We start from the raw sequence: 22243 nt of genomic DNA, 5'->3' as shown, positions 1-22243 counted from the left end.
CCCAAAAAAGTAAACCAACTTCAAATTTAAAATGCATTTTAATAAATTAAGACTGATACTAACTCATAAAATCAGACAGTTTTATAGAAATCTGTCCCGTAGTCCTTTAAAGACAAAAATAGGATAGCAGCATGGAAAACTAATGTATAGAAATTATGAGTTTTTCACCAACCCAGTTTTCAGTGCTATGCTTTTGTCATCTTCCATGCTGATTAACTCCCTGTGTAAACTCATTGAGCCAAATGCAGCCAAGGGTTTCTGTTATTCTCTTTCAACCTAAATTCTTCTCTTAAATATGCACGCCATGCACAACTCCCATTGTTGTCAGTAAGGATTGCATGCCTATATCTTTAGGCAGAAGTTGGCCCTTTATGTTTGAGGATATTAATGTGTGTTTTAGATTGGCCCCAAATTATTTCCATACTGAGCTTTTGGAGAAGACTAGCAGTTAAGTCATTTCTGCTCTCTGTGGACATTGAAGATTTCCAGGCACTTTTCAGAAGGGTGGAGGTTTTGCCCCGGTATTCTTGACCAAGCTTTTCCAAACCATCCACTATTGTACAATGTATTTTGTACCAGTTAATTGCCACTATTCACACCCAAGTGTAGCTGCATTTTGATGCTAGTATATTGGATAAAAATATAGGTCTTTATTCTGACAAAGTCCCACTAATGTCAAAGGAATTTAACTAAGTGAGGACCTCAGGATTTGGCTCTATATGCCCAGCTGTAAAGTACTTTGGAATTCATCACAAGGAGAGGTGCTAAATAAATGTAACATTATTTTGTCTCTAAAAAAGCATATTTAGCATAAGAACTAGCACAGGGCACACCACTCACCACCAGACTGGCATCTTCACTTGATACTCTGCAGATTAGGTGTAGGCCAACACTCTCCATGTCTGCAGTTTGCACACTGTCACTTCATCTGCCTACAGCTCCTCCCACATCCTCAGGAATCACAGCATCCTCTTGGTGGCTCAGCCCTCCAGCTGTGTCACTGTCTGTGTTCCCCCCCTTCTGGGGGAGTTGAACACCTCAAAATTGTAGTAGTTTTCTCGCTCACTGCCTCAGTACCACTCACCAAGTGGCTGGTCAGTAACCCAGGCCTGCCCTTAGCGCAGCAGTCTGGGCCTTCTCTCTCTGGCCTCATGGCTCTATCCCTGGGCTTCTTCCCACTGGTTCCCATTTTCTTCCCGGGCCTACCAGTTCCTAAAGCTTCCTCCCAGGGAGTTACTGCAATCTCTATTCACTCCTCCCTGTCTCCTGAGAGTATCTGACTTTTCCCAGCAGTCCCTTCTCCTGTCAACTCCCGGGCTTTATAGGCCCCACCTACTCCTGCCCAGCTGAGCCTTCTTAATCAGCTGCCTAATGGGTTAATTGGCCCATCTGGCCTGCATTGAAGTTTTCAGTGCGAGTGTGGGATAGTCACCCCATCACAAGGACAAATAATGATAACCAGGAGCAATTGTTATTTTTCCATGTACCTGTTACCAAATGTTCAGTTAAATAATGTAGTTTTTGGCCGGACAACATTAGGGGAAATCACAATTCACAGTAATACATGGGGTCAAACCACAAGCCTGTCATATCATTCTTGGGACCAGACACTCTCATTTCCACTGTATCTCCTTCATAACAAAGACTCTAGCACTGAAAAATAGTATGCAATTTATGCTTATTACAGAACTCAGTTCTGTATACATATACTGGCTCTGCCACCACAAAAGTCCAATACATGCCATCTTTGGTCCTGTTTATGCCCACCTGCTACCCAATTGCACCTCATTAAGCTGCACACCTGCAGCAACTTTAAACTCAGACCCTATAGCTTTTAACTCAGACCCCCCACACACACTCCCCCATAACACATCAATTGTTTGCTTGTCACACTCTCATTAACAACTGTCTTGTCATCAGGAGTTTTTCTAATATTATCCTTACTGCCAAAATTCTCTGACAAACCTCAAAAGTCTGATACCTCAGCAGGTTCCTGGTTATCAAATACTGAATATACTGAACACAGACAAGGAGACAGTCAATGATAATCCCAGTTCAGGTGGCAGGAATACATAGCCAAGTGGTTTGCTCCAGAGCCTGAGGACAGATTATGCTTTTGCTGTACTATTGCATATAGTACGTGTTATTTTTGTGTATCAGAATGATGGGAAATATCAATTGAAAGAATTTTCTATTTTTCTTAAACACCATATTCCAAACAGTATTTGATTATTCATGTGATCCATACCAGTGTAACACAGGGCTAGATCCACCATGGAACTTTTAGGCTTCCTGTCACCCAGTGGAATCGAGAGTCCCGACTTAAGAGCCAAGGCTCCCTATACAATGCAGGGGAAAGGTTAGTGGTGTGGTCCGCAAATGTATTAGGCATCTAAGTCCCATTTTTAGGCACCCCGGTGATCCACAAAACTCCCACTCTGCTGCTGCCTGTAGATGCTTAGATTCACTTTCACCTAAATTTTTGCAATAAACATTTTCTAGATGCCTATGTTTTGGCCTCTGAGCATGTGCACTGCCACGCGGCCCCTCCCGCTGCACCGCCTCCTGCCACAAAGGCTCCGCTCCGGTCGGTGGGGAGGGAAGGAAGAGGACTGCCCTGCAGGGCGCTCTGGTTCTCCACGCCGCCGCCCCCTACAGGGCGGCCGGAGCAGAACAAAAAAAAAAAAAAAAAAAGCAGCCGTGCCGCCCTAGGATTGGGCAGAATGCCGCCTCGAACAATCTGTCGCCCCAAGCACCAGCTTGCTCAGCTGGTGCCTGGAGCCGGCCCTGATAAGGGAGCAGCTGCTCCTCTTCCCTGTCTCCCAGCTGTTTTGTTTCAGGCCCCTCATGAACATAGGTGGCCTATCTTCCCCTGGTTTGTGAATTGCAAGCAGAGATAGGTACATCCTTGCAACCTGGATTTAGGGTGGGGCTTAGTACATACCCTTCTCTTTGGCATCTTCCATTGGCTAGCTTAGGTGGCTCTATGCCTAGCATGCTGGCTTTATGGATTGCATTGTAAGGCGCCTATCTCTCCCCATTCATTGTATAAGAGTCTAGGCCTCTAATTGAGGCTTTGTGGATAGCAGTGTTGTTTCTGCGCTTTTCTAGATGTTTAAAAGTTGGGCGCCACAATCCTCAGCATTGCAACGCCTAAGTCTCTATGTGAATCTGGGCCCAGGTGCCTAAGAATGGGATCTACATAAATCAGGATGATGAGTGGGGAGCTGCCTAAGCTAGCCAATAGGAAATGCCAAAGAGGGGTGTGACCGAGGGCCCATCTCTCTCAGGGAGTTAGGCACCTCTGTCTTGGCTGGAGAAAGGTGTCTGTAACAGATATGGCAATTTCCTGCAATATCCTTGAAAAACCTTATTCTGTTAAGTTTAAGTATCTTTGGGGTCCATTGTACTGAATGCAAAGTTTATGTATTATTGTGGGTTGGGATTATATGTAACTTCTCTAGTGGGAAATGTGATGTAAAGCTTGGATGATCAAAGGACAATATTGAACAATATGCCAGACACAGACTTTTGGGACAATATATGTTAAGTGTTTTTCCTGAGAAATATCTAGGGGGAGATGAATGCAAATTCTCCACCTCAGGTTATACAAACCAGCAGCCTTTTGAAACTATGCCCTGAAGAGTGGGCCTTTATCTGCTGATCACCTGTTACATGAGGCCAAGATCAAAGGCCCAAGCTGTATGAAGGAAAGACTGAACTCTTAATGGTTATTCTGGTTCCGAATCTGAGACAGTCATGAACCTGTAAGCAAGGGTAAAACCCAGAAAAAATGATGACATGGACTAGCACAGTAACTTTGAGGAGTACCCTATGGGGTACTTTCTTGAGAGAGTGCTTGTGTGTATGTGATGGGATTCCCCCCAGTCACCTTCTACAGAAGGAAAAAGCCCAATTAGAGACATGTTCCATACCTGTGGGTGATTGGATAAAGATAAAGGACAAGCCAGTGCAGTGCAGAGGGAGCAGTCAAAAGGGGTGTTAGAGGTGCAGATAAGTGCAACACCATGTCCTGACTCAAGGAGGCACTACCATGGTGAGTAGGAACAGTCACAGGGTGCTCTAGTGGAGTGTACATAACTATTTAAAAGGGTATAGTAGTTCTTCTGAGTATGTTCCGCTGGTATCTGGGGCTGGGGTACAGCGCATCTGGCAGCAGCCACCTAGGTGCTACACTCTGCCCACCTCCCACTAGGCACTAATGGCTTTCATGTCCACAATATTGCTTGCACAATGCAGTTGAGAGTTCAGCTCTAGGAATTAGTTTGTCCAGGACTACTGCACTGTTTTCAGACCTCATTTTACATTGCCCATATGATTTATTAGCAGAAACCGTGTTAAAAGAATGACCCTGTCAAAGAAAGCTATTAGGTTGGTTTGACACAATTTATTCTTGACAAATCCATGCTGACTGTTACTTATCGCCTTATTATCTTCTAGATGTTCCCAAATTGATTGCTTAATTATTTGCTCCATTATCTTTCCGGGTACTAAAGTTAAGCTGACTGTAATTCCCTTGGTTGTCCTTATTTCCCTTTTTATACATGGGCAGTATATTTGCCCTTTTCCAGTCCTCTGGAATCTCTTCCATCTTCCATAACTTTTCAAAGATAATTGATAATGGCAAGTTACCCTCCTCAGTCAGCTTCTTGAATATTCGAGGATGTATTTCATAAGACCCTGGCGACTTGAAGACATCTAACTTGTCTAAGTGATTTTTAACTTGTTCTTTCCCTATTTTAGCCTCTGATCCTACCTCATTTTCACTGGCATTCACTCTGTTAGACATCCAATCACTACTAACCTTTTTGCTGAAAACTGAAACCAAAAAGTCATTTAATACTTCTGCCATTTCCACATTTTCTGTTATTGTTTCTCCCCCCCCCCCCCAATTGAGTAATGGGCCTACCCTGTCCTTGGTCTTCCTCTTGCTTCTAATGTATTTATAGAATGTTTTCTTGGTACCCTTTATGTCTCTAGCTAGTTTAATCTTGTTTTGTGCCTGGGCCTTTCTAATTTTGTCCCTACATACTTGTGTTATTTGTTTATATTCATCCTTTGAAATTTGACCTAGTTTCTACTTTTTGTAGGACTCTTTTTTGAGTTTCCGATAATTGAAGATCTCCTAGTTAAGCCAGGGTGGTCTCTTGCCATAATTCCTATCTTTCCTCTCAAGTCCCTTCCAGTCCTACGTTTCTATCATTCTATGAAAATGAAATTCCCGTAATATTTAATTCAAACTCTCCCCTCACCATGAATACTACAAAGATCCCTTTAATCATATCTTCAGTCCTGAAATCTATGCCAGTAATCAGTGGATTTGAACACTGAGCTTTGATAACCTGAGACTCCAAGTTCCAAACAATTTTGTTCTAATTTATTATTAACATGCCACTAGAAAATGCCTTTGAAGTAGCAATATTCCGTATGATGCCAAGTACACAAAAAATCTGCTACTGCAGCAAACAAATTAATATTGATTATCCTACCCTGAGAAGAATGAGGAAAATAATTAAATTATAAAACTGCCAAGAATCCTTGCATAACATGTAATTACTTCCATGTTTTATATACTTATTTTCTTCACATGCATGCAAATAAGGCTGGTGTTAGGATACAGAAAAGAATTGCACTATGTGGTGTATGTAGCTATGCAAATTGAGGGAGGTGTTAAGTTATATGCAGGGCTTTAAATGTAAGGCGTCTTCCTAATCATCTGCTCCTGGCGCAGGGGTATAAATCAAGTCGAAGTAGCAACCTATGCACATACAGTCTCTCTCCCATGCAGACTTGTGTTCATTCTTTCCTCTTAGTGATTTTCCTGAATATGAAATAAAAACTATGCAGGTTGAAAGGATATGTTGGCTCTTTGTGTGTGGATAACATAACATGCCACTTAATATTTAACGTGTAACTGAAAGGGAATGTTTGGGACTAAAATACATGCCCAAAATGAGAGAGATGGGGAGAATAAGCATGAGTGACTGTAACATGGTGATTGAAAGGTTGATTGCTCTGGATAAATCCACTATATTTCAAATGAATACTAAATCCTACATTTGATATGTTCTACCTCTTAAAGACTAGCAAGCAGATTGCTCAGCAATGGGTGACAGTGAATGCCTTCTCTCTTTGCCATCAGGCAGAGATAGCTGAAGGGGCTAGGTGCTGATGGCTGTCTGGACACTAGAGGCCCTAAGAATCAGAGTAGATTAATGATCAACTCAAATTTACATGGGAAGCTGCAAGAGCACAGGAAGCACATAACTTTGTTTTCACACTAGAAGAATAAATCCTGGATAGAAAACATCATTAAGCTGTATTAACTTTGTAAATATGTACCATCACTTAAAGAAAGAAAACCTTATGAAATGTTGCAATTTTATGAACAGCAAATTGTTAAAAGCCTGGAAATTCTAAAACTCTGAAAAACCCAAATGTTTGAAAGTGCAGAATTGAGGAAGCCCCGCAAAATAAGCGTAACTCTGCCCCTACTTATGCACAAACATAAAACAAAACTTATACCCACACAGCAGCATGGGATTGAGTATGGCTCATATAATCAGTACTGAATAGTGAATACCATACTGTCCAGTATTTCAGGTACTAATATACACATCACTAACCCACTATATATGTACCAGCTACACAAGAAGAGACTATTCTCTATTTCCCCTTCCCACTTTGAGGAAGCAATGCAAACATCTAATCTTTTACATTCATATAAACACATGAAAGACGTGTCCAGTGCTCCGCCTGCGTTACCAATATAATTTGGTCACACCAGACTTGTGAAATTTTACAGCCATTTGAAACTTGTAGGATCCCAGTACCTGCAGACATTGTAAAAACGTGAATGCCCTTGCCATTCAACTATGAACAACCTATTATTTTATTGTTATTTGTTTGTTTGTTAAGAACACAATGAAATTTGTTTCAGCTGTCCACAGCAACTGGCTGCAAGCTTCTTAAAGCCCCAAGATTAACTGTGTGGTTCTTTCTAAAATGTTTAAATGTAATATTTCCCATCCCAACCATTCAAAAAGTCATGAAACTCGCTTAAAAATCATGATTTCTTTAAATTATAAATCTGGAATTTTTTTTATTTGCCTTCTGTTTTTTTAACTTTAAGGATACACTTGGGTCTTTTTTTTTGCAATTTTTTCTCTGCAATCGCAAGGCTAGAAACTTACCTTTTTAAATAAATGAAAGTTGAGATTCTCATGTATTTATGTGGTTCCAGGAGTCAGGGCTTCAGCACCAAATATTATAACACTGTAAATGAATTTGAGAAGTTTAAAGGAAAGCTCTGCTTTTTTCATCTCAGCTTGTAGCAACATAATCATTATTTAACATTTATATGGTGATAGTGCCTAAAGGCCACAACCTATTGTGCTAGGCACTGGGACAACCTATTGTGCTAGGCTGGGACAATCTCTGCCCCAAAGAACTTACAATCTAAAATAATATATTATGTAATGGCATTGATTTTCTTTTTTTAAACTAACATCAAAAAAAAGTTGTTCTCTTTCTTCTGGCAGCTGCCATCTTGCAGATCATAGAGCTAAGTATTTTATCTTATTAATCCCTCCACACTCTTCTGGGAACACAACTTTCAGTAAGCGACATACCTCATATTGCACAGCTCCTGGGTTCTTCCTCTCCCAGACCTGAAACATCTCTCCTGTTGTTTGAACATGATTTTTAGCTGACCTCATCTCTAGATTCTGTATGGTCTGTATGTCAAGGAGGAGCCTCTGTCTCACATTGGCAGGGTACACAGAGAAGGTATACATTGAATTTTCCATCTGGACAGGACGGGGGGATTGGGAAGACTGGCTTTTCTGCCTCCAAGTGGAATAGCAGATGAGAGAATAGTGCTATCTCTTGACTGTATATGGAAAATAAGATGAGATAGGAGTAGTTTCTTTACCAGAGTAAAAATTGACACATGGGAATGACATGGCAGTGGTTGCATAGAGAAGGCAGGAAGCACAATGCTCATATTTCTGACCCATACTTGAGAGGTGACCTAGGAAATGGTCTGTGGATGGTAGACAGTTTATGGGGGCTTGTTGCTTATATTAGAAATGTATACTATGGTGTGGTGGTATGTGAGAAAGTTCTGAGATTAGAGACTGATGCTAGGCAAGGAGTTAAGGTTTTTTGGACTGTGCAATATGGTATTTTAACCATGTACATTTTATTTACTAGACTGTGTGAACTGTATGAGCATTTTGAAATATCTATGTACAAATAACTTCCTCAATTGTTCAGTCCCATGGTTCTAAATGGCTAGGTTTACTTACCTGTTAGAATCTATGTGTTTCCACTTTAATTTTAACTGGCAACCTTTAATTTAAAAGTAGAAAAGATATTTGTGTGTTTGCAAACTGGACTACTTTACCTACCACTGAAATGCAGCTATCCCTAGAGAGACAGATGAGCAGCAGCTGTTCAGCACTACACAACATTTCAGTAAAGAACAGAGTCATGTTATAACTCCAATTTCCACCACCAGCACAGAATTATCTTGACCAGAGATATTACAGCAGCACGTTATAACAGTTTACCTGCTAAAAAATATATTACAAATAAAATAAATGCATTTTGTTAGATCAAATGGGGGAAAAAATCAACAATACTTCACCCACTCCCCTCTTCATTAATCCTTGCTTCTCCCTTCCTATGAAATTGAACAGTCTGCAAGTTGCTGGTGCCAGCTCTTCGCAAATTGCCTAGGACAGGTTTCTTCATTTACAGTTCATTTTGCTTTTCTGTAGCTGACATGCATTGTTATTTCAATGAAGGCTTTTTCACTCAGATTTTTTTCATGCAAATTGGCAATGCTGCCCAGCTGAATTGAAGACATCACAATGTTTTCTATGAAATCCAGTAAAAAGAGCCATATTTTCTCATTAGACAATCTCTGAACTAACGGTGGCTAGGGATGTTACTGGTTCTGTGGGTAAAAGTGGAAAAGGTGCACACAATGGTGATGCATCCAAAACATTGGCTACATACCAATTCTCCCCAAGATATGCTTTGGGCTATAGCACAGCTTTTAAAGCACAACTGAGATAGGGAAGGAGCCAAGATACAGCATACTAGTGTGTAACGGTGCTATGGGAGTGCATTCTGAAGTGGCAGATAGTATACAAAGAGCCAGCCTCCAGCCACTAGAGGATGCTACATCATATCTTCTTGTTTAATGGGACATCGCTCATTTTAGTCCTGCAGCTATCTACATTCCATATTAATTTGGTGTCCCCTCATTTTTATTGTTGAAAATTATTTACATCAGAAACAAAGACTCATGAAACAGTTGTAACTTATAACAAAGGGGTTATCTAGACGAAAGGAATAATCCGGTAGCATTTTAAATGTCCTGCAGGAATACTTTTTTGTGTCCCTCGTTTAGGATCAGTCAGTATTGCAAACCCCAAGTGTTAACACATCATTAGTCAGGCCCCAAAAATCATAAGATTGGCTTAAAAGTCATGAGACTGTTAAAATAATATATTTTGGATTCTTTTTATTTGCTGTCTGGTTCCTGAACCTTTAAGGTACACTCAGTGTATGTTTTCAGGCTTTTTTCTCAAACTATAAGGCACACAATTCCACGGGATGTGCAGTTGATAGTCTCAGCCCATTTCCTATTCTCATCTCACAAAAACAAATGCCCTAGTCAGCACCAACTAGCACCCTTGTTAGTAGTATCAGCAAAGAGGCCACAGAGACTCAGCTACCCTTTCAGCCCCATAGGTGGTCCTTCCAGATCAGGGTTGCAGCACATTAGTACCTACTGGTGGAAAAGCTTGCACTATTGCTGCCCATGCAATATCTGATTTATGGACTCCAGTCTCCAGGTTTGATAATTCAGTACATTTTGCCAGCACTAAAATGACTAAAGACATAAATATTTATTACAAATAAAAATACCTATATATTCCAGAGTCAAGATGTTATTATGCAAACACATTTAGCATTCAATATATCATGTGCATTCAACCCTTTGTTCAATTCATTTTATTATACAGGATATTCCCCGCTTAATAAGGATATTCTAAACTAGAATCATGTGTGCTTCTTGATTTGTTTTCCAAAACAGCATTTGCCTCCTTCTAGTGCACCTCTAACAGTTCCATGCAAAGTTTTGATTTGATAGGACAAGAACAGTGAGGGCATTAGGACCAAGAGAAAGACACACACATTGCTTTGTATTATGTCTGGCAAAGGGTTCCTTGACTGAGTGCTATAGTTATGTGTGAAAGAAAGTCAGGGACTGACTAGTTCTCATCTGTTGATCACAGTTAACTTGAAGCGTCAAAACAGGGGAAGCTGTCAGATCTGCTTGCAAAGATAATATCACTCCAGCCCAGACAGCAATTGGAAACTTTGCAGTGGCAGGAAATATTCTGGAAGGAAACTATAAAAAATGGAATTTATTTTTACTTTTTCTCAGAATTAAAAACGAAAATCAAAACTTCAACCACCTTTTAATGAGCTTTTTGGTCAACTAAATACATTAGTTCATAGACAATCTAGGATTCTGTATAACAAAGGATCTCCTTTATCTAATTGGATCTATGTTATCTCTTATAAGTAGGTATTTTTGATTTTGTCTACAAATATACGGGAAAGAATGAATCAACATCAGTGAAATGTGAGGGGGAGGGGGGAACCTCTCAGCAGACAGTAATGACCAGTTTTTTGCTGCAAAGAAACCAGAGAGCTGGGCTGTAAGAAATATCCAAGTGATATTTAGCATGACCATCTGTATTGTTTTGTCACCAACAGTATGCTCTTGAAGAAGAGGTGCAGATATGGATCACGTAAGCTTCAGTTTCTCTTGTTGTTGCTGATGCTGGGTTTTTTGTTACTGATGGTTACAATCCTGAATCCACCATTCCGGGACCTGAACAAAGAGGGGACATCCCAGCCATTAAAGTTCAGTCCCAGAGAAGGGTATCAGCTGGACTTTCCGGAAACCCAAGAAATGTTGGAGACTCAGGAGGAGAGCCAGCAGTACTACCCCATGGTGGGGTTATCCCCTTTCATTTCCCTCCGGGAGGACGAGCTGCTAGTGGCCATTGTGTCACCCACAGCTAGGAGAAACCACAGCAAGGCTAGAAAAGGATACCGAATGGTGAAGCAGCAGAGCAAAAGGCAGGAAGAAAAGACTGATGTCAAACCAAGGGGAAACCAAGAGTCCCAGCTCATGTCCTTTCCCCTGCAGGATGCAGAAGAGGCTGCTGGGGGTGAGCAATTGGCAATCCTTGGCCTGGAAACTCATGGCTTTAATGAAGCGCTCAGTGAGCGGATTTCTCTGCGCAGGGAGCTGCCTGAGGTGCGGCATCCTTTGTAAGTAAAACACCCTAATTATTTCCTGTGAGAAACCTGACCCCTCCCAATTGTCCCTCTACAAAACCTTTCCCTTGACCCCTGAGAAACCTGTCCCCTTTCTATCACATCATCTCCCTCAATTGGAGCAACCAGCCCTCCTCCCCAAAAGGAAATGTATCCGTTCCCCCAAATCCATGTCCCTTTCCCAAACTCCATGCTACAAGCTGGAACCCTGAAACACGGATCAGAAATTGGAGCTTAAACTAGCAAGACTCATCCTAGTTAGACAAAGCACACTCCTCTTCCGTCTCCTTAAATAACTTAGAGTACAACAGCTTTCATTCCATTATATCATCCCCTGGGGATATTGAGAGCACAGCAAATGCTATAACAGGAGCCATGAGAGAAATTGTCCCATTTTCTACCTTTCTTAAATACTATAATTGTTTTCTTAAAACAATACTCTCAGCCTCAAATCGAAAACACCAAGTGACTTTGGGGGGGCTTGAGAATTGTGTGTCCGGTAAAAGAACTGGGTGAGGTAATATCTTTTATTGGACTAATGTACCAGTCACTCTGGGTGTTCCAGTCCCAGCAGAGGGGGACGAACAAGTGTACAATGAATTAGTGTACAAGGCTATGTTATTGTAAAACTCTTTTGCTCCTTGTTTATGTACCGCTCCTGCCCTTTCACTTTCACTGGCAGAGGCAATCGTCCTACTTCACCCAGGTAGCCAACAAGTTCTGACTTTCCAACCTGTGAGTGCACTTATTTATTAGCCTGCTCATTTAATGAGGAGTATGGCGGCCTCTGCTGGCACGTATCAGAATGGAAAAATGTTGCAGTTGTCTGCTTTATTTAACAGGTACCAGGGCCAGTCAGTGCTATTTAGCCATCTGTTGGAGTGTGAGAACTACGGGGCTAATTGGTCTGTTGCGAAGGCAAGCCACACAGATGAATTGTGCTAGCCATAAGATGCCAATATAAGGGCCTTATTTATGCTTGTTTAGGTGTCTTTTGTTAAATAATCACATATACTTAAACTTATTTATTTACTGTATTCTATTCAGCTGATGTCGTCCTTTGTTCTCAGAGTGCTTCATATGTAGGCAATGGCCCAGATTCTGTTCTGAGTTTCACTTGTGCGAGGCCACTGACTGCTTGGAACTGAAATAAGCAAAACAACTTGGGCCAAATTCAGCACTGAGTTACCCCTGTGTATAATTATTGTGGGCTTGCTTGGGTGTCACCGTGGGCAGAATCTTGGTCTAAAATGACTTAGCTCCCTGACTGCTGAATATTTTGTAGTGCACTTGATGTGAACTTGCCAGGGCATTTGATGCATGTCCAAAGGGGTATAAAAGTGTTGATCTGTTGGGTGTCCATTGCCACTCAGTTAGTAAAGCGATAACATTATTTTCTATTATATTCTGTATTCTCAAGTGGATGGTTTTGTGTATTCCCTGCAGGAGCTAATGATACCACTAACATTGGGGAAAGGACAGAGAATAACAGAAAATCTCTGGGCCTCCTACACTTCATCTTATTTGTTTAGATTGTAAACTCTCCTCTTTATGTTGTGGTATTCATATAACCCTCATCCACATAGTATCTGAATACCTTCCAGTCATTAATTAATTTTATCTCACAACACCCCTGAGAGGTAGGGAAGGACTATTCCCATTTTACACATGGGGGAACTGAGGCACAGGGTAAATTACAGGGCTATGGCCTGCTAAGAAGATCTAGTGAAAAGTTCACTGGTGGTTAGTCTGTGCATCAGTTGGTCTTGATGAGTGAGGTTCTGGTATCTAGCCAAGTAGGTAGTGGAGGACAGAGAGAGCATCAAGCCCCCTTCCTGCATGGATTCCTTAAGGCAGAATAGCAGCTCCGGAACTCACTCCTACTCCCATTATCATCTGGGGGGTGAGACTCCGGAATGTGGTGGGGGAAGGGAGAGAAAGCAGGTAGAGCCATGGGTCTGCCCCCCTCTGATCTGGCTAGCCACGTGAGATGGGTTATGTAGCAAGTCCTAGAGGGATATAGCAGCTTCCATGCTCCCCGGAGCAATGGGGGAGCTCTGAGAGGGATCCTGCCTTTCTGAGGCAGACTATCTCTGATGCATCCCCTTTGAGTAGTGCAGCATGCCAAAAAGACATGATCTGGCCCTAGGCAAGCAACAGGTTTCACATAACATCTTTTGCAGTGGTCATTTTCTCATGGCTAGAGACAAATGTCGGTCCATGTTTGAAGAGACAAACTTCAAGACTTGGGGGATGTTTTCCATATTTGCTAACAGTGTTTGATATACATTATCTTTAATTTGTTTTTATTTCAGCTGAGTTACACTGGAGGAAAACTAGAGCAATGCAGGGGTGAATCAGGCCCTCTATAATTACCCAACCAAAACCAGCTAGAAGTATTCCAGAGAGTTATTTCTATAACATCCCCCTTTGTTGCAGCCTCTCTGAAGTTAGGTGGTAAACTGTTGTGGTAGGGACCATACCTACTTATTGTGAGGCACCGAACACATACTTGCATGCTGCAAAATAATAATGATAAACCCCCACTTCTATATATTTCATCTACTAATAAATCAGCATTAAGATATATGGAGTTTGTCATAGAACATACTCTTAGAAGTGCTGTCCCTTAGAGCTGACAGCAAACCATAGCATTGTCCTTTGCATTAAAACAGTGCACTGGAACAACTAAATTCTTTTTATTTAAAGATTACATAGCTCACACACAACAGAAATCAGTGCCTGCTGTTCACTGCAGCCTGCCACTCATGTGCTGTCCATAAAGTCCTGGACCCGACCATCCAATGTGGAGGATGGCCCCTTTGACCTCTGCAGCCACACTCCACAACCTTACACATCAAGCATTGCTCCCTACAACCACTGTCTTTCCTGCTTATCCCTGGTGGATGTCGTTGGTACTTTTCAAAACATGTATGAATAGAAGTCCTGGATCTCTGCCAACATGAGCTCCACCCTCTCACTAAAACTTATTAATAGAACAAAATCATACCTCATGTAATCCCATTTACTTTTCTGGCTGGGGAGAGAACATGGCCAGATGACCACGCCTAACCCCTGGGAATCCTCCATAATGGGGCCAATTGTACTTTAATGCTATTCTCGTTTACCAGGATCCTGAAGGTACAAATGCTCAACACCCTTCCATTATCATCCCCCAGGGGTGTATTTGCCACCTTTGAGAACACCTGCTTTCAGCTTGCCCAGGTGCAGTTAGCATCCCCTGGACAGTGGGGGTGGGTCAAGCCTGTCATCTTTACTTTATGACAAGGCCTTGTTCACAAACCACGGTTCTTCTCTCTTGGGATTAAATGTCAAATATTATGTACCCAGGCAAATACAAACATACAAAATGTCTACAAGGTTTTAAATTACCTCACAAAACTACAGCTCCCATTGAAGTGCTGCTGGGAATTGAATCTCAATAAGACATTTTTCTGGAGCCGAGTAGGAGTTTCCTTTGGCAGTGCCTTTGCCTTGTCTGAATTCATGTAGTGTTGACCACAATTCAGTATTGTTCACCGGTAAGATTAGACCCCTCTGTCCCTTATCAGTCATGACCTTTACTTGTTTGAAATGATCAGCCAGTCATGGGCCTCTTCTTGATAGTCTGTGCAGCTGCCCCAAAGTATAGAAAAGGAGTTTCATGTGCCAACAGCCCCTCTCATTTAACTGAAGACTAATTATCTGTATTTTTATTCTTTGCCAATCACCATGGCAACTGAATGCCGCATCAGCTAGGCTTCATAGTCTAGAGCAGTCATTTTCAATCCTTTTCCAATCAACACCCCCCAAAATAGTATCAACTTTCTTGCCATGACAACACTACTAGTTGCAAAGCATTATGGGATTGTGGCAAAAATCCACAGTTGGTTATGGCAGTATTTGTTGCTCTGGTTCAGAGGCTGCATCAGTTTCTTGCTTTCCCTTCCCTGTCTCTGGATACAATTGTTAAATCAGATACTTCTGCTTGGAAACACAAATTGCCCCCTTCAAGACACTGGGTTTATCCCTTTTCTCCTGTCTTAAGTGACAACACAAAGATATTTTTAAAAAAACCTGGGCCAGATTGATCCCATTTCCTTTAATGAAGTTACACCATAGATTAATTTGGCCCAACAATTGGCCTTGAGTAGTTTGCAGAGCAATAGAACTATATAATTTCCATATAATCTTTATGTAATGCTGTGTTGCTTCCACTGAGGATTTCTTTCTATTAGAGATTAAATTAGCTAGACGGATTAAAGGGAGTCTACATGGAAAACTGAATATTTTAGGCCAATTTTTCACACTTAGGTAAAACAAGTGCACATGCAAAATGTATGCAGACACACACTATCTGTAAAATATGTATTTGTGAACCCATGTTGGATAACTATGTTGCTACCAGTTAGTGTGTGTAATCATCCACTTTCTATGAGACAAAATCAGCTTGTGTGTGCAATGGATGCATGAGTACTTTTGTCCATCCACACGTTGCATCCATTCTTGGAAATGTGTCCAATGCCTCATAAGCGTTCATTAAAATGTTTGTGGTCCCTAAATACTCAGAGTTGTGTGAGGATGTAGCCACCTAATTCCCACTAACTGTAATGCTAGATGTGTGACTTCCATGAGTGAAATTCTGGCCTCATTGAAGTCAATGGCAAAACTCCCATTAACTTCAATGGCATCAGGAATATATCCCATGTAACCCCATGTGGGAATGCCACACCAGATCAGAACAGTGAGCCTAGGTCAGAAATCCTGTCTCTGAAACTGGCCAGTACCAAAAACCTGAAAGGAAGGAGCAAGAAATCTTGAAGTAGACAATTATGGAAACCTGCCCACTCAGGGAGTTTCTGCTTAACCCCCATCCATCAATGGATAGCTTATGCCCTGAAGCATAACCCTTTTGGAATTTATACCTTTTAGAAAAAAATATATATTAAACCTATGTAATGTAACTATAAATGTTTTCATTATACATATAAACGTCTGATCTTTCTTTGATCTTTCTTTGATCATACTAAGTTTCAATAATATTATGTGGCAATGAGTTACACAGGCTTATTATGCATTGTGTAAGTTAGTAGTATCCATTTAAAAGTTGTTGCTTTTCAATTTCTTTGGCTGTTCCTTGTTCTTGCACCAGACTGATCTCCTCTATAGCATTAATTAATTAATTTCTATCTTAGTCCTTATTTGCCACATCTTTAAATCTTTAAAGTCTTTCCATGCTTCCAATCCTCTTAGTCTGTCTGGACCTTTTCTATTTCAGCTCTGTCTTTTTCAAAGTAGGATGACCAGAACCAAGCACAATGTTCCAGGTGAGGGCAAACTATTGTTTTCTATAATGCCATTATAATATTTTCACTGTTATTCTCTATCCCATTCATTAGACATCCTAACATTTTGTTTGCCTTTTTAACCATCACTTCACCCTGAGCAAAGATTTTGAGCTGTCTGCAATGAAGTAAGGATAGATTGTGACTTTCAGCCTCAGAGAAATGGATGTGTTCTTAATAATAAGTAAACAAAAAAAAAGTGTTGCAACCTTCCATATTGTCCCGCTCTCATTCTATCATATACAGCTGTCTGCAACAGGACTATGACCCCAACCTTCCTACTGCTAGTGTCATCATCTGTTTCCACGATGAAGCCTGGTCTACTCTCTTGAGAACTGTGCACAGTGTTATGGACACAGCCCCAACGGCCTCTCTGAAGGAAATTATCCTTGTCGATGACCTCAGTCAACAAGGTAGCTCCCTTTTGCTCTCCCTAAATTCTATTTTCAAGCTCTTGGAAGGAAGTTGTAATACTGCATGGCAGGGCTGGGGAGAATGGAACTACAAGGACCCTCCAAAATCAAGCTAAATATAGAGAAAACTGATTGCCAAATTTTACTTTTCCTCCCCTAAAATTCAGCTTCAACCTAAGTTTGAAAGTGTTTATTTTTTTCCTGTCATTTCCAATAGTTTTAAAGTCTTTATTTTTAAACACAGTTCACCAAACAGATTGCTCTGCATGACTGCCCTGTCCTAGTCATTACCTCCCACTCCACCAATCTTTGTGTCAACCACAAATTTTAATCACCAGTGATTTTATATTTACTTTCAGATCAATGATAAAGGTGCTGAATAATGGTGGACCTCAAACTAATCTCTCCACTGAAATCACCCCAATTTGATGATGATTCCCCATTTAAAACTACTTTTTGAAATGCCTCAGTTAGCCAGTTCTCAATCCATTTAATGTGTGATTTTTAAATATTGGATAGTGATAATTTTTTTAATGAAAATGGCATGTGGTACTAAGTCAAACACTTTACAAAAGTCTAAGTATATTACATCCATGCAGTTACCATTATCAACCTAATTTATAATCTCAAAGAATGAAATCAAGTTAGTTTGACAGGACCTATTTTCCATAAAACCATATTGATTAATAAGGGATGGGAATATGATTAATGACAATCAGCTTTTCCATTATTTTTCCTAGGACTGATATCAGGCTAACTGTCCTATAGTTAACCAAGTCATCTTATTTGCCATTTCTGAATATTGGCACAACCGTAGCATTCTTCCAGTCTTTTGGAATTTTCCCATTAATCCAAGATTTATTAAAAACTAATATTAGTGGCCTAGAGGTCTCCTCAATCAGCTTTTTTAAAATCCCTGGGGTGCAAGTAATCTGGGCCTGCTGATTTAAAGATGTTTATCCCTAGTAGATGCTGCTTAAAGACTCCTTCGTTACCAATGGAGTGGAAAGTACTGCCTCATCCTCATGTGACACAAAGTGCATCATCCAGCTTCTTTCCAAATGAAGAACAATTTTTTCCCAATGAAAGCTGAGATTCTTACAGAATTCCAGGAGCTGCAACTTTAAGAAAAAGAGCAAATGTCATTAGACTTGTGATAATTTGGGAAAACTGGTGGTAACCAAAAGAGGGCTGAGGGGAGATATAATTGCTCTCTATAAATATATCAGAGGAATAAATATCAGGGAGGGAGAGGAATTATTTAAGCTCAGTACCAATGTGGACACAAGAACAAATGGATATAAACTGGACATCAGGAAGTTTAGACTTGAAATTAGATGAAGGTTTCTAACCATCAGAGGAGTGAAGTTCTGGAATAGCTTTCCAAGGGAAGCAGTGGAGGCAAAAGACATATCTGGCTTCAAGACTAAGCTTGATAAGTTAATGGAAGGGATGGTATGATGGGATAGCCTAATTTTGGCAATTAATTGATCTTTGACTATTAGGGGTAAATATGCCCAATGGCCTGTGATGGGACACTAGATAGGGTGGGATCTGAGTTACTACAGAGAATTCTTTCCTGGGTGTCTGGCTGGTGAGTCTTGCCCACATGCTCACGATTTAACTGATCGCCATATTTGGGGTCGGGAAGGGATTTTCCTCCAGGGCAGATTGACAGAGGCCCTGGGGGGGTTTCGCCTTCCTCTGCAGCACGGGGCATGGGTCACTTGCTGGAGGATTCTTTGCACCTTGAAGTCTTTAAACCATGATTTGAGGACTTCATTGGCTCAGACACAGGTTTGATACAGGAGTGGGTGGGTGAGATTCTGTGGCCTGCATTGTGCAGGAGGTCAGACTAGATGATCATAATGGTCCCTTCTGACCTTAAAGTCTATGATTCTATGAACACTCAGAGATGACCTGTACTTGCTGACAGTGGGGCGGGCAGAGGGAGAGCAGTGGCTTTAGCAAATGTTACTGAGCATGCTCAGTCCATGTGAACATGCTCAGTACAAGCCAAGTAACAAATCTGGGGGGCATGTGACCTGTGTATCTCCCCCCCTCCCCACGCATCGTTTCTGATAACACTGGGCAGCACCCTTCTGTGTGCATGAAGGTCTTCTTCCATAGATTGCTTTTGGGGCAACATGGATTCTTCACTGCTAGCACATTATACTCTCACCTCAGAGTTTGCTCTTCCAGTCTATAGTTGAAGGACACATAAGTAGGGAAATGTAAGGGAAGGTCACATTACTCCTGGCTTGTCCCTATTGAAAACAGAGGACTTCAGTCTCCACAACTGTGTTAGTCCAGCATCTGTTACAAGTTCTAAATTCAGTTCATTTTGCTTCTGTTTTTAAACCAACACCACATTAAAAATAAAGTGCTAGACTGTGCCCTTAGCGTATAAGTTGGTGGTTAAGATTCACTGCCCAAGGAGTAGCCTCAAGAAGAACTGTGACTGAGAAAGTCACCATTCCTTCCCACTCTCCCCTTTCACAATGATGTCATGTGTACTGCACTCCTTTCCAGGGGCCTGCACACACCTTCCAGTATGCCCAGCCAGTTCCCCTGGCTGACTTGTGGGGAGGCAAAACCATGGTTCCATCGTTCCCTACCCAATTTCCTCACAGCAGCGAGGGGGGCGGGAGAGGGAAGGGGTGGCACAGCACAGCCCCCATGCCCAGAACTGCAAGCTAGAAAGGTCTGACATAGCTACATAGGAGTTGGAGATGAGGCTTTGCTCCCCTTTACTCCCTGCATGGCTGAGAAGGCCGAATGCAAAGCTAGCCCAGAAATCATTTTTCTAGCTGGGGAGTACCATTTTTGCCACAAACAGGGGTGTTTTTTTGTTTGTTTTTGTTTTTTTGAGTGGCAGATTGAATCAGCGCTAAAATCTGAATGATTATTATATTTATTGCAGGGCATCTGAAGTCAACCCTGAGTGAATACATCTCCAAGCTGGATGGTGTGAAATTGATCAGGAGCAACAAGAGGCTCGGGGTCATCCGGGGTCGTATGTTGGGAGCTGCACGGGCAACTGGGGATGTGCTGGTCTTCATGGACTCCCACTGTGAGTGTCACACAGGCTGGTTAGAACCCCTGTTGGGCAGACTAGCCACTGAGAGGTAAATATCGCTTTGGGCTTAGTGTACAAAATGTTTAGATGCTTGTTAGAAGGGAGTGGGTCACCATGAAGAGCTATGATCCTTGAACTATTTATATTGTTCATAATGCACAAGTTTATACTAATTCCTGGTAACAGGACAACACTCGTGATCTCTTAAAATGCATTTTTATCTTGGGTTTTCATGGCCTCTTCATCGCTTTATCCATACTGTGTTATTTTACTTTTACTCCATGTGCATTAACCTGAAATTTAGGGAACTAGACAGATCAGGCATTTAATAAGACACACTACCAAACCCTTTCTCTCTAGAGCTGCCTTGAGGGAATACAGCTTGTGTCTGAAATGCATTAGCATTGGAGCATATGGTGGCCAACATGAAATGAGTTGGCAATCCCAGATAGCAAGCAACAGACGACAAGCATCCATCAGAGAAACCACTACAACAGTTGGCATTATTTGCCGCACTTGTTGGCCGTCCCAGTAGTGAGGCCAAGGATTGAATAGGCCCAGAGGCTGGATTACCTTCTCCTCCTGTGAGCTGCTCCTGTCAGGTCACAGCTGATGAACATTGACAGGGCAGGGTGGGAAGGGCTGCACTGCTTTCTCCCACATTGTACCTGCGGCTGTTCCATGGAAAAATAGAAGCCTTTTCGGGCTGCCTAAATCCTAGCTATTTCACCCACATTAAGTTCACAAAGACAAACAGAGATCATGCATGGCTGTGCTCAGCATTCAGCAATCACCAAGCATCACAAAGAGCTTAGGGTACGGAAGTGTTTCAAGAATCATATGCAGTAAGTATATACTCTTTAATAAAGAAAGAATTCTGAAGCCACTGAAAAGTAAATGTTTGAACATTCAATTCTGTAACATTAACAGTAAACTAAGGCTGTTTGTAATACAATGAATTGCTGAGGGGGTGAGGGTGTATTTTGAAAAGAAAAGTATAATGCCTCCTTTAAAACACTTACTAGCTCAGTAAGTAACCATAGTAAGAAGCTGTAAACAACGTTGTTCCCAGGCAATGAAATGAGCTGCTTTTACTGCTGACAATGGCTGCTTTTAAATTCATTCATGTTCGCTTTTAGAGATGATTGCATTGTTCAAATGCAAAATGAAAGATGCTGCAAGTATGTGGAATACAATACTGTTCTAGGATTCCATGTCTGCCCTTTTCTAAAAGGGTTTCCCAGTGAAAGCAGATTGCTTTGTCTTCTGGATTATTTGTGGCCCATGCTGCTGAAGCTTTATTGCTATTGTGACTCAAGCGGGCTTTGATCTAGTATCCAATGTCTGCACATGCTGCAATCCTATCTCCTGATTCAATGTAGACGTACCCTAAAAGAGCTACAGAAAGCCTTAAAGGAGAGTCACAGTGACGCACTGCTCCATGGAAGCTTTTTACATGCCCCTTCACAGGAGAATTACAAGAGCAGGAGAGGAGGCATGGCCCATGGATCCAATGGCACAAATTCATGCCACACTGATTCACTGGCTAAAATTCACCATGGCAAGAGAGTGAGGAAGCTACCAATGCTACTGTCATCCTGAGGCTTCCATAGTGGTCATGTAGCAGCTTCACTGGTGCCTTGTGACCCATGGGAAAGGCTTCTGACCCTTGCAGCACACACCAACAACCCTTGTGCAGAGCCAATGTGCTGATTGTTTACTCCTGTTTTGCACAGGGAGCCAGGATTTAGTCCTGAGTAAAGGCTTCAGGATTTCTGGCCCATGAATAGAAATGTAGCCTGATTTGGAAAACAGTGGAAGCCCAAATCATCCCTTTCTAAATACCATAGCAGAAGTGGTCCTACTCCAAGCAAGGGAGCATTGTGTAGTAGTTAAGACACAGGGCTGTCAATCAAGAGAGCTGGGTTCTAGTCTTGGTTCTGCATTGACTTGCTAAGACATTTGGCAAATTATTAACCTCACTATGTCTCACTTTTCCCATCTGTAAAATGATG

General features: G+C 41.5%; 1 protein-coding gene across 1 annotated transcript in view; it reads left to right on the top strand.

Moving 5' to 3' along the window:
• Nucleotides 1-10822: 10822 nt before the first annotated feature.
• GALNT15 (polypeptide N-acetylgalactosaminyltransferase 15) overlaps nt 10823-22243 on the top strand; it is a 34244-nt gene continuing 22823 nt past the window's right edge. The window contains exons 1-3 of the mRNA XM_065399544.1: nt 10823-11385; nt 16983-17149; nt 20073-20277. Coding sequence (XP_065255616.1) covers nt 10823-11385; nt 16983-17149; nt 20073-20277 — 935 coding nt within the window. The remainder of the gene's footprint in view (nt 11386-16982; nt 17150-20072; nt 20278-22243) is intronic.

The sequence above is a fragment of the Emys orbicularis genome, chromosome 2 (genome assembly GCF_028017835.1).
Source record: "Emys orbicularis isolate rEmyOrb1 chromosome 2, rEmyOrb1.hap1, whole genome shotgun sequence".
In the NCBI taxonomy this organism is placed as follows: Eukaryota; Metazoa; Chordata; order Testudines; family Emydidae; genus Emys; species Emys orbicularis.
The sequence above is the reverse complement of the archived record's forward strand: the minus strand, read 5'-3'. Positions and strand labels throughout refer to the sequence as shown.